This window comes from Triticum dicoccoides, chromosome 5B, assembly GCF_002162155.2.
Source record: "Triticum dicoccoides isolate Atlit2015 ecotype Zavitan chromosome 5B, WEW_v2.0, whole genome shotgun sequence".
In the NCBI taxonomy this organism is placed as follows: domain Eukaryota; kingdom Viridiplantae; phylum Streptophyta; class Magnoliopsida; order Poales; family Poaceae; genus Triticum; species Triticum dicoccoides.
In genome coordinates, this window is record NC_041389.1 from 671,683,900 (window position 1) to 671,697,602 (window position 13,703).

The following is a 13,703-nucleotide window of genomic DNA, read 5'->3' on the forward strand; positions in this document are numbered from 1 at the left end:
TCAACAGATCACCTAACCATTTTTCTTCCGTAAAAAGAGGTACTCCCTTTGATCTGAATTAACTAACACTGTATAGTGGTTGCGACAATTAATTCAGATCGGAGAGAGTACCAAACTTTTCTGTAGGAGATCAAAACGTATCAAACACTTTTTTCTTTCTGTGAATTCAAAAGGTACCAAACTTGTATACAAAGACCAGCGTGGCGGTCGTACGTGGCGTGACCTTAAAACGTGTGGCGTAGAAAAATCTGAATGATGTTGTACGATCCAAATATCCTTTCGGACTCTAGAACGTTCTAGACCCTTCCGGTGTCACACTCACGCGCCGTCCAACTCCAGAGCCAAGCAGAGGCGCGCCGCGAGGCGCCTTGTGGCGTGACAGGTGACGCCACTCCGCACCACACGTTCCCCTCCGGTCGGCCCGCGCTACGTACGACCACAAATATCCCATCGAGCTCGATCCGATCCGTCACGTCGCGAAGGTCGCGGTGGCATCCAGCGATTGGTCCACACAAGCACAAACGTAAGCTCCGCCCGCAGCAACACGCACTCCACTCCACCACCTACTGCGCACACGACCTATATATAACTGCGCTGCGGCCGCCTCCTTCCCACAAACGAGCATCCATCGGAATTCACAGGCGGCTCCAGCAGATCATTTACACGAGCAGCAGCAAATCCATCCATGGGGGCGGGAATGAAGCGCGCTAGGGAGCAGGAGGTACTGTCGCTCGCGCTGTCGCTGAGCACGGACTCGACGTCGTCGTCTTCCACGACGCCGGCCGACTCGGCCAGTGCGCCGGCCATGAAAAGGACGCGGCGGGGAAGAGTGGTGGCGACGTCGGGAGAAGGGGAGTTCGTGTGCAGGACGTGCGGCCGCGCCTTCACGACGTTCCAGGCGCTCGGGGGCCACCGGACCAGCCACCTCCGGGGGCGCCACGGGCTGGAGCTCGGCGTCGGTGTCGCCAGGGCCATCAAGAAGCGGAAGCGGCAGGAGGACAAGCAGCAGCACGATTGCCACATCCGTGGGCTGGGCTTCGAGACGGGCCAGGCGCTCGGCGGCCACATGCGTCGGCTCCGCGAGGATATGGCGCTCAGCGGCGCCATCCACCGGTGGGTCGCTCTGTCGGATCAGGAGGCGACGCACCAGGCCGCCTCCGACCGGCCGCCGGTCTTGCTCCAGCTATTCGTGTAGACTCTTTAGAATCAGATAGGATCAGTGTTCGATCTTGTACAGACTGCATTTTTGGTGTTTAGCGTTTCTGTTCTTGCTGGATAATCTGCTTTGGATCGGTCCTTTTTTTAACCGATTGAATGGAGATTTACATGCACAGATGCACTTGTATTATTGTATACATATAAGCAAGACAAATTCATTTGTTCTAAATGCAATTGATAGAATTTTGCACTCAGATTGTTGTTCTATGACTATGCTATTGCTCAATGCCGTTGTTTATTGTTGAGTATCGTGATTATTAGAAAAGACGAGATAGACTAGAATTTGTTCTAACTTGTCTTGTACTTCAAGTAGATCATTATACTCCTATATATATGCCCATGAGGCTCAAACAATACATCAAACTATTCCATCAAATTCCCCTCTCCCTTCTAACATGGAATCAGAGCCAAGAGGTCTTGAGATCCGGCTGGCGCAATTATATTGCAGCCCACTTTTGGTCCACGTTTAGGTTCACGTTTAGGCCTGAGGGAGCCACACGTGATGGGGAGTGTTGACGTATAATGTGCTGCCTAGTCTCTTTCATCAGATCGGTCTTTTGGTTGCATTGGTTAGAGCATGCACTTCTACACCCGCTTCCGCACCCGCGCACCGTCCCCCTGGATGGTCGGTGTCCATGACCGCCGCCGGGGGCCGCACCGCCCGTATCTAGGATTCGTCCGCCGGCCATGTTGGCCGGCTGCCCTAGAGAGTCTTTTTCCGAGCCCTTACTCCGGGGTTTTTCGTTCTCCCGCCGGTCGTTTTGATCGGCGTTTTTCTTTTTTGTTTTTTGATCTATGCTTGATCGGTTTGCGTCTCTACTCCGACACCGGCGCGATCGGCCGGCTACTTCACCGACCGGGCGGCCTCGCACGACAGGCAGCCCTCGAGGTCGTCGTCTGCGCACCGGCCCGCCCGTCGCCTTTCGCCGGCCGTCACCGCCCTGCTCCGACTGGGACACCTGCATCGCCTAAACCCGACGGCCTCACGTCATGCGGTGGCCAATCATAGCTGCCGCTCGCGGGTCGGCTCCCCAATTAATCCATGCCACCCGCCTCCGCCGCGTTTGCACGGCGGCCCGACGGTCTACCTCGCCGGCCTCGTCCTCGGCTGCGTCAGGCTCGTCGACTGCCTCAACTCGGGCGCCGTTCCTCCGTTGGTCGCTCGGTCCTCGCTGTCCGGGAGTCGGCGCTGCTTTGGCAGCCCGGGTGCCGGTGCTGACAAGCTCGTCCGCACGACGTCCCATGCCGTTCGTCGTCGCCAACCTCAACTCGGACTCCACCGCCACCCCTCCTCCACCGAGCGGCATCCCCGGCCTCGCGCGCGATCGGCTTGATCACTCGCTCGCCACTGCGATCTGCCTCATCTACGCCGTGCGACCGACCTGGCCCGTTGGTTCTGCGCGCCTCCGCAGGTCCCGTGAAGATCGTCCCCGAGTTCAGCGCGCCCTTCCACCGATCGAGCAATGGGCTGCCACTGCGTCGCCCCGTCGGGCCACAGCGTCACCGCGCTGTGGTTCTCCTCGCGGCTGCATCGTCTCGCGCGTCGCCGCTGCGTCGCTCCTACGGGCCGCAGTGCCGCGATACACGGTCCCAGCCGACGCCTCGAGGTCGTCCCCGTGGTTGCATCGACCCGCGCTCCACCGCTGCACCGCCCCTTTGGGCTGTAGCGCCACGGACCGCGGTCCCTGCCGCCGCCCCGAGGCCTTCCCGCTGTCGCCCCGACCTGCCCGCCGCCGCTGCGTCGCCACTTCGGGCCGTAGTGCCGCGGCTCGCGGTCCACTTCGGCGTCCCCGCGCGTCGACTTCCTGTGGTATGTGTCGCGTCGTCTCCCTTGGAGCGGGAACGCCACCGTCCGTGTTGGTCTTCGTCACACTGTCATGGTTCTTCGCCTACTTCGAGCATCGCTGATAATCCCCAAGTGCAGGGAATCATCGTAGCAATTCCCAAAGGTGTAAGTGATAAGCATGGAGTATCGAACCCACAAGGAGCTAAAGGCAAGATCAACATTCTCTCAAGTCCTATCTGCCACTGATACGACTCTACGTACACCGAACGTTTGCTTCCAACTAGAAACGAGAAATAAAACTACGTTGTGGGTATGAAGAGGATAACTTTATATGATATCGAAGAGCTAAAATATAAAAGTAGGTGTTGTTATCATAAATTTATGAATATATTACTAAATATTACAAATAGCGAGTGTGGAATAACGATGGGTCGGTGTGCGGAATTGTCCTAGGCAATTCTTAACAAGACCGGTAATCACTATTGCAATTTCATATGAGGGAGAGGCATAAGCTAACATACTTTCTCTTCTTGGATCATATGCATTTATGATTGGAACTCTAGCAAGCATCCGCAACTACTAAAGATCATTAAGATAAAACCCAACCATAGCATTTAAGTATCAAGTCCTCTTTATTCCCATACGACATGTCCCACTTATCCGTGCTTGTGTTTCAGTCACTCACGCAACGCATACAATAAGTAAACCATGGACATATTGTAACACCCTACAGCGGGAATCCCTCACGCTTGCGCGACACGTAGGGCACCATAGGACAGCACCAAAGTAAAACATACAACTCATACCAATCTAGATCATCAATCAACCCAAAGACATGGTCCAAATGGCACGTAACTGTACCTCATCACCCTCTGCTATCCACTCTCCTTTGTGTCCTGGGTGATCATTGACATGGCCCCGCTAGTTGAGAAGAACCAGTCATGGTGAATCAACTTGCCGGAGAAGAGTACCATGTCGGTCAATGAGGTTTCTCTCCGCCCCGAGGTCGGAGACGAAGAGCACCGACCAGGGTGTATCGCACGCCATCCCCGTGCAGCTTTTCGGCCCAAGGACGAGGAGCATCTGGTAAAAGCGGCCTAGCTAGTTGCTGCTCGGCAAAATACTACCTATGTTCCAAAATAATTGAAGTTTTGGTTTTGTCCTAAGTCAAATTTGTTTAAGTTTAATCAATTCTTGAAATATATCGCATCTATAGCATCAAATTAGTCTCGTGAGATTCTTTATGAAGTATGCTTTCGTATTATATGTATTTGGTATTGTAGATCTTAGTAAATCTTTTTGTAGAGCTGATCAAACTTATGCAAGTTTGTCATAGCAGAATTCTAGAATATTAATTATTGTGAAAGCGGAGGGGATATTATATTACTCCCTCCGTACCGGTTCATAAATCATCTTACGAAAACCACACAAATCAAAAACACCTAGATGTGGAGTAACTAACTACGCGCAATGCAGAGCTTCAATTGTTTTTACCGCAGACCGTGTTGATACTCTTACAAAGAAGTGAAGCTTAATTAAAATCTACTCCCTCCGTCTCATAATGTAAGACGCTTTTTGACACTACACTAATGTCAAAAAACGTCCTACATTATGGGACGGAAGGAGTATATTTTTAATAAAACCAGGTCTGTACAACGTACTCATCGGTCATGTTCTAAAAAAAAACTCATCGGTCATCAATGGATTTGCCCATCATCACATTTTAGGAACAACTTTGCGTATACGGACGGGTAGCCTGGATTCTTTTTTTTAATGTTGGTAGTTGATTTACCAAATTCATTGATCAGGAGAAAGAAGGTTGGTCCAGTTTATGAGGGAAACCGGACCCAAAAACCATACAAACAGCGCCTTTCGGCAAACAACACACACACCCTCACAAGCCACGGGTCCCTCCGACCAGATCCACTTCCAGAAACGATGCTCCCAAGAGAGAACGCGACACCAAATAGCGCCGCCATCGTTCGACCTAAACTGGATCAAGGGTATCCCCCGGAGCACGTCGGGAAAGGCAAAATGAGAGCAGCTACATCAATGCCTCCAACGAGAGAGCGACGCCAGACAGCGCAGCCATCGACGACTCCCGCCGCAACCGGAGTACGACTTTCGCCGGCAGTCTCACCTACATAGCCCGAACCCAGGATCCGATCAGCCTACACAACGAAACACTATCCCTGCCTCCACGGCCAACCACACCTCCCCAACAAGCTCGACGTGCTTCCAACCTTGCATCCGCATCCCCCACTGGACGGAGGATGCAACCCCTAGCAGTGCCATTCGTCTCCCATCGGAAGGATGCAACCAAGCACAACGCCATTCGTCTCCTCAAGGATGCAACGCCTGCCGGCCATTCCTCTCCCGACGAAGGATGCAACAACCGCAGTGAGGCCATTCCTCTCCCTCTAGCCACCACCTGTTGGAAATATGCCCTAGAGGCAATAATAAAAGGATTATTATTATATTTCCTTGTTTATGATAATTGTCTTTTATTCATGCTATAATTGTATTATCCGGAAATCGTAATACACGTGTGAATACTTAGACCACAACATGTCCCAAGTGAGCCTCTAGTTGACTAGCTCGTTGATCAACAGATAGTCATGGTTTCCTGACTATGGACATTGGATGTCGTTGATAACGGGATCACATCATTAGGAGAATGATGTGATGGACAAGACCCAATCCTAAGCATAGCACAAAGATCGTGTAGTTCGTTTGCTAGAGCTTTTCCAATGTCAAGTATCTTTTCCTTAGACCATGAGATCGTGTAACTCCCGGACACCTTAGGAGTGCTTTGGGTGTACCAAACGTCACAACGTAACTGGGTGGCTATAAAGGTGCACTACAGGTATCTCCGAAAGTGTCTGTTGGGTTGACACGGATCGAGACTGGGATTTGTCACTCCGTATGATGGAGAGGTATCTCTGGGCCCACTCGGTAATGCATCATCATAATGAGATCAAAGTGACCAAGTGTCTGGTCACAGGATCATGCATTACGGTACGAGTAAAGTGACTTGCCGGTAACGAGATTGAACGAGGTATTGGGATACCGACGATCGAATCTCGGGCAAGTAACGTACCGATTGACAAAGGGAATTGATACGGGGTTGCTTAAATCCTCGACATCGTGGTTCATCCGATGAGATCATCGAGGAGTATGTGGGAGCCAACATGGGTATCCAGATCCCGCTGTTGGTTATTGACCGGAGAGCCGTCTCGGTCATGACTGCATGTCTCCCGAACCCGTAGGGTCTACACACTTAAGGTTCGGTGACGCTAGGGTTGTATGAATATGAGTATGCAGCAAACCAAAAGTTGTTCGGAGTCCCGGATGAGATCCCGGACGTTACGAGGAGTTCCGGAATGGTCCGGAGGTAAAGAATTATATATGGGAAGTCGAGTTTCGGCCATCGGGAAAGTTTCGGGGTCCACCGATATTGTACCGGGACCACCGGAAGGGTCCCGGGGGTCCACTGGGTGGGGCCACCTATACTGGAGGGCCCCATGGGATGAAGTAGGAGGGGAACCAGCCCCTAGTGGGCTGGTGCGCCCCCCTCCCGGGCCCCCCTCTGCGCCTAGGGTTGGGAACCCTAGGGGAGGGGGCGCCTCCACTTGCCTTGGGGGGCACTCCACCCCCCTTGCCCCCCCTAGAGATCCCATTGATGAGGATATGTACCTAGGGTAGGGTCATAGACCTATCTAGGATACCATGCCCAAGGACATCCTTAGACGAAGCTACCTTCCAGTCGACCAAGAGAGACTCCACTCGACCGGCTAGAAGACACTCGACAAACCTGAAGACGCTCGACCATCAAGACCCACTCGACCATGAGGAGTTCAGGATCTACTCTGCGTCCAAACGGTCTGTAATTAAGTAGTCTTAATGGTCATGATGACACTTTAAGTAGGGCGTTACCAGTAACTCCCTGCCTTAATGTACTTTAATCCTCTGCTACGTGGGATGGCTGGGGTCCTGGCGTCCTCTATATAAGCCACCCCCCTCCACTGGTAGAAGGGTTCGCATCCTTGTAACTCATATACACAGAAATCAGTCGACCGCCTCCGGGCTCCGAGACGTAGGGCTGTTACTTCCTCCGAGAAGGGCCTGAACTCGCTAAACACTCGTGTGTACAACTACTCCATAGCTAGGATCTTGCCTCTCCATACCTACCCCCCATTTTACTGTCAAACTTAGAACCACGACACCCATCCCTAGGGCCGGCGTCCCCCCTGGGGGTCCCTATATAAAGAGGGGGGGGGGTGGGAGGGCAGCCGCATAAAACACCCTGGCGCCTCCCTCCCCTCCCTGCTACACCTCCTCCTCCCGTAGTTGCTTAGCGAAGCCCTGCCGGAGCCCTGCTGCATCCACCACCACGCCGTCGTGCTGCTGGATCTTCATCAACCTCTCCTTCCCCCCATTGCTGGATCAAGAAGGAGGAGACGTCACGCTGACCGTACGTGTGTTGAACGCGGAGGTGCCGTCCATTCGGGGCTAGGATCTCCGGTGATTTGGATCACGACGAGAACGACTCCCTCAACCCCGTTCTCTTGAACGCTTCCGCACGCGATCTACAAGGGTATGTAGATGCACTTCTCTCTCTCGTTGCTAGATGAACTCATAGATTGATCTTGGTGAACGTAGGAAATTTTTTATTTTATGCAACATTCCCCAACAGTGGCATCATGAGCTAGGTCTATGTGTAGTTCTCTATTGCACGAGTAGAACACAAATCTGTTGTGGGCGTAGATCTTGTCAACTTGCTTGCCACTACTAGTCTTATTTTGCTTCAGCGGTATTGTGGGATGAAGCGGCCCGGACCGACCTTACACGTACGCTTACGTGAGACAGTTTCCACCGACTAACATGCACTAGTTGCATAAGGTGGCTAGCGGGTGTCTGTCTCTCCCACTTTAGTTGGAGCGGATTCGATGAAAAGGGTCCTTATGAAGGGTAAATAGAAGTTGACAAAATCACGTTGTGGTTATTCGTAGGTAAGAAAACGTTCTTGCTAGAACCGAATTGCAGCCACGTAAAAGATGCAACAACAATTAGAGGACGTCTAACTTGTTTTTGCAGCAATTGCTATGTGATGTGATATGGCCAAAAGTTGTGATGAATGATGAATGATATATTGTGATGTATGAGACCATGTTCTTGTAATAGGAATCACGACTTGCATGTCGATGAGTATGACAACCGGCAGGAGCCATATGAGTTGTCTTAATTATTGTATGACCTGCGTGTCAATGATTTAACGCCATGTAATTACTTTGCTTTATTGCTAAACCGTTAGCCATAGTAGTAGAAGTAATAGTTGGCGAGCAACTTCATGGAGATACGATGATGGAGGTCATGATGATGGAGATCATGGTGTCATGCCGGTGACAAAGATGATCATGGAGCCCCGAAGATGGAGATCAAAGGAGCTATATGATATTGGCCATATCATGTCACTACTATATAATTGCATGTGATGTTTATTATATTTATGCATCTTGTTTACTTAGAACGACGGTAGTAAATAAGATGATCCCTTGTAATAATTTCAAGAAAGTGTTCCCCCTAACTGTGTGCCGTTGCTAAAGTTCGTCGTTTCGAAGCACCACGTGATGATCGGGTGTGATAGATCCTTATGTTCACATACAACGGGTGTAAGACAATTTTACACATGCAAAAACACTTAGGGTTAACTTGACGAGCCCAGCATGTACAGACATGACCTCGGAACACAGAGACCGAAAGGTCGAACATGAGTCGTATGGAAGATATGATCAACATGGAGATGTTCACCGATGATGACTAGTCCGTCTCACGTGATGATCGGACACGGCCTAGTCGACTCGGATCATGTAACACTTAGATGACTAGAGGGATGTCAAATCTGAGTGGGAGTTCATTAAATAATTTGATTAGATGAACTTAATTATCATGAACATAGTCTAAAATCTTTTGCAAAATATGTCTTGTAGATCAAATGGCCAACGCTCATGTCAACATGAACTTCAACGCATTCCTAGAGAAAACCAAGCTAAAAGATGATGGTAGCAACTATACGGACTGGGTCCGGAACCTGAGGATCATCCTCATAGCTGCCAAGAAAGCATATGTCCTAGAAGGACCGCTAGGTGAAGCACCCATCCCAGAGAACCAAGACGTTATGAACGCTTGGCAGTCACGTGTTGATGATTACTCCCTCGTTCAGTGCGGCATGCTTTACAGCTTAGAACCGGGGCTCCAAAAGCGTTTTGAGCAACATGGAGCATATGAGATTTTCGAGGAGCTGAAAATGGTTTTCCAAGCTCATGCCCGGGTCAAGAGATATGAAGTCTCTGATAAGTTCTATAGTTGTAAGATGGAGGAAAACAGTTCTGTCAGTGAGCACGTACTCAAAATGTCTGGGTTGCACAACCGCCTGTCCCAGCTGGACATTAACCTCCCGGACGAGGCGGTCATTGACAGAATCCTTCAGTCGCTCCCACCGAGCTACAAGAGCTTTGTGATGAACTACAATATGCAGGGGATGGTGAAAACTATTGCTGAAGTATTTTCAATGCTGAAGTCAGCAGAGGTAGAAATCAAGAAAGAACATCAAGTGTTGATGGTCAATAAAACCACCAAGTTCAAGAAGGGCAAGGGTAAGAAGAACTTCAAGAAGGACGGCAAAGATGTTGCCGCGCCCGGTAAGCCAGTTGCCGGGAAGAAGTCAAAGAATGGACCCAAGCCCGAGACTGAGTGTTTTTATTGCAAAGGGAAGGGTCACTGGAAGCAGAACTGCCCCAAATACTTAATGGACAAGAAGGCCGGCAACACTAAAGGTATATTTGATATACATGTAATTGATGTGTACCTTACCAGTACTCGTAGTTACTCCTGGGTATTTGATACCGGTGCCATTGCTCACATTTGTAACTCACAACAGGAGCTACGGAATAAGCGGAGACTGGCGAAGGACGAGGTGACGATGCGCGTCGGGAATGGTTCCAAGGTCGATGTGATCGCCGTCGGCACACTACCTCTACATTTACCTACGGGATTAGTTTTAAACCTCAATAATTGTTATTTAGTGCCAAGTTTGAGCATGAACATTGTATCTGGATCTCGTTTAATGCGAGATGGCTACTCATTTAAATCCGAGAATAATGGTTGTTCTATTTATATGAGAGATATGTTTTATGGTCATGCCCCGATGGTCAATGGTTTATTCTTAATGAATCTCGAACGTAATGTTACACATATTCATAGTGTGAATACCAAAAGATGTAAAGTTGATAACGATAGTCTCACATACTTGTGGCACTGCTGCCTTGGTCATATTGGTGTCAAGCGCATGAAGAAGCTCCATGCTGATGGACTTTTAGAGTCTCTCGATTATGAATCATTTGACACATGCGAACCATGCCTCATGGGCAAAATGACCAAGACTCCATTCTCCGGAACAATGGAGCGAGCAACCAACTTATTGGAAATCATACATACTGATGTGTGTGGTCCAATGAGCGTCGAGGCTCGCGGAGGATATCGTTATGTTCTCACTCTCACTGATGACTTAAGTAGATATGGGTATGTCTACTTGATGTAACACAAGTCTGAGACCTTTGAAAAGTTCAAGGAATTTCAGAATGAAGTAGAGAATCAACGTGATCGAAAAATAAACTTCTTACGATCAGATCGTGGAGGAGAATATTTAAGTCACGAATTTGGTACGCACTTAAGAAAATGTGGAATCGTTTCACAACTCACGCCACCTGGAACACCTCAGCGTAACGGTTTGTCCGAACATCGTAATCGCATTCTATTGGATATGGTGCGATCTATGATGTCTCTTACCAATTTACCGCTATCATTTTGGGGATACACTCTAGAGACAGCTACATTCACTTTAAATAGGGCTCCCTCTAAATCCATTGAGACGACACCGTATGAATTATGGTTTGGAAAGAAACATAAGCTGTCGTTTCTTAAAGTTTGGGGATGCGATGCTTATGTCAAGAAACTTCAACCTGAAAAGCTCAAACCCAAGTCAGAAAAATGCGTCTTCATAGGATACCCTAAGGAAACCATTGGGTATACCTTCTACCTTAGATCCGAAGGCAAGATCTTTATTGCCAAGAACAGATCCTTTTTGGAAAAAGAGTTTCTCACGAAAGGAGTAAGTGGGAGGAAAGTAGAACTCGATGAAGTACTACCTCTAGAACCGGAAAGTAGTGCAGCTCAGGAAAATGTTCCTGTGGTGCCTACACCGACTGGAGAGGAAATTAATGATGATGATCAAGGTACTTCGGATCAAGTTGCTACTGAACTTCGTAGGTCCCAAGGACACGTGCCACACCAGAGTGGTATGGCAACCCTGTCCTGGAAATCATGTTGTTAGACAACGGTGAACCTTCGAACTATGAAGAAGCAATGGCGGGCCCAAATTCCAACCAATGGCTTGAAGCCATGCAATCCGAGATAGAATCCATGTATGAAAACAAAGTATGGACTTTGACAGACTTGCCCGATGATCGGCGAGCGATAGAAAACAAATGGATCTTTAAGAAGAAGACAGACGCGGATGGTAATGTTACCATCTATAAAGCTCGACTTGTCACTAAGGGTTATCGACAAGTTCAAGGGGTTGACTACGATGAGACTTTCTCTCCCGTAGCGAAGCTGAAGTCCGTCCGAATCATGTTAGCAATTGCCGCATACTATGATTATGAGATATGGCAGATGGATGTCAAAACGGCATTCCTTAACGGCTATCTTAAGGAAGAACTGTATATGATGCAGCCAGAAGGTTTTGTCGATCCTAGGAATGCTAACAAGGTATGCAAGCTCCAGCGATCCATTTATGGGTTGGTGCAAGCATCTCGGAGTTGGAACATTCGCTTTGATGAGATGATCAAAGCGTTTGGGTTTATGCAGACTTAAGGAGAAGCCTGCGTTTACAAGAAAGTGAGTGGGAGCTCTGTAGCATTTCTCATATTATATGTAGATGACATACTTTTGATGGGAAATGATATAGAACTTTTCTACAACATTAAGGCCTACTTGAATAAGTGTTTTTCAATGATGGACCTTGGAGAAGCTGCGTACATATTAGGCATCAAGATCTATAGGGATAGATCGAGACGCCTCATAGGTCTTTCACAAAGCACATACCTTGATAAGATTTTGAATAAGTTCAAAATGGATCAGTCCAAGAAAGGGCTCTTGCCTGTATTGCAAGGTGTGAGATTGAGCTCGGCTCAATGCCCGACCACGGCAAAAGATAAAGAAGAGATGAGTGTCATCCCCTATGCCTCAGCCATAGGATCTATTATGTATGCCATGTTGTGTACCAGACCTGATATAAACCTTGTCGTAAGTTTGGTAGGAAGGTACCAAAGTAATCCCGGCAAGGAACACTGGACAGCGGTCAAGAATATCCTGAAGTACCTAAAAAGGACAAAGGACATGTTTCTCGTTTATGGAGGTGACGAAGAGCTCATCGTAAAGGGTTACGTCGACGCTAGCTTCGACACAGATCTGGATGACTCTAAGTCACAAACCGGATACATGTATATGTTGAATCGTGGAGCAGTAAGCTGGTGCAGTTGCAAGCAGAGCGTCGTGGCGGGATCTACATGTGAAGCGGAATACATGGCAGCCTCGGAGGCAGCGCATGAAGCAATATGGATGAAGGAGTTCATCACCGACCTAGGAGTCATACCCAATGCGTCGGGGCCAATCACTCTCTTCTGTGACAACACTGGAGCTATTGCCCTTGCTAAGGAGCCCAGATTTCACAAGAAGACCAGGCAAATCAAGCGTCGTTTCAACTCCATCCGTGAAAATGTTCAAGATGGAGACATAGATATTTGCAAAGTACATACAGATCTGAATGTCGCAGATCCGTTGACTAAACCTCTTCCGCGAGCAAAACATGATCAACACCAGAACTCTATGGGTGTTCGATTAGTCACAATGTAACTAGATTATTGACTCTAGTGCAAGTGGGAGACTGTTGGAAATATGCCCTAGAGGCAATAATAAAAGGATTATTATTATATTTCCTTGTTTATGATAATTGTCTTTTATTCATGCTATAATTGTATTATCCGGAAATCGTAATACACGTGTGAATACTTAGACCACAACATGTCCCTAGCGAGCCTCTAATTGACTAGCTCGTTGATCAACAGATAGTCATGGTTTCCTGACTATGGACATTGCATGTCATTGATAACGGGATCACATCATTAGGAGAATGATGTGATGGACAATACCCAATCCTAAGCATAGCACAAAGATCGTGTAGTTCGTTTGCTAGAGCTTTTCCAATGCCAAGTATCTTTTCCTTAGACCATGAGATCGTGTAACTCCCGGACACCGTAGGAATGCTTTGGGTGTACCAAACGTCACAACGTAACTGGGTGGCTATAAAGGTGCACTACAGGTATCTCCGAAAGTGTCTGTTGGGTTGACACGGATCGAGATTGGGATTTGTCACTCCGTATGACGGAGAGGTATCTCTGGGCCCACTCGGTAATGCATCATCATAATGAGCTCAAAGTGACCAAGTGTCTGGTCACGGGATAATGCATTACGGTACGAGTAAAGTGACTTGCCGGTAACGAGATTGAACGAGGTATTGGGATACCGATGATCGAATCTCGGGCAAGTAACGTACCGATTGACAAAGGGAATTGTATAC

At 48.6% G+C, this 13,703-nt stretch overlaps 1 protein-coding gene across 1 annotated transcript; it reads left to right on the forward strand.

Annotated features, from left to right (window-relative positions):
- The first annotated feature begins 624 nt into the window (after positions 1-624).
- LOC119306609 (zinc finger protein ZAT8-like) lies at positions 625-1,412 on the forward strand. The gene has a single exon (XM_037582786.1). The coding sequence runs from the start codon at positions 686-688 to the stop codon at positions 1,193-1,195; it is 510 nt and encodes a 169-aa protein (XP_037438683.1). The 5' UTR covers positions 625-685; the 3' UTR covers positions 1,196-1,412.
- The last annotated feature ends 12,291 nt before the right edge of the window (positions 1,413-13,703 follow it).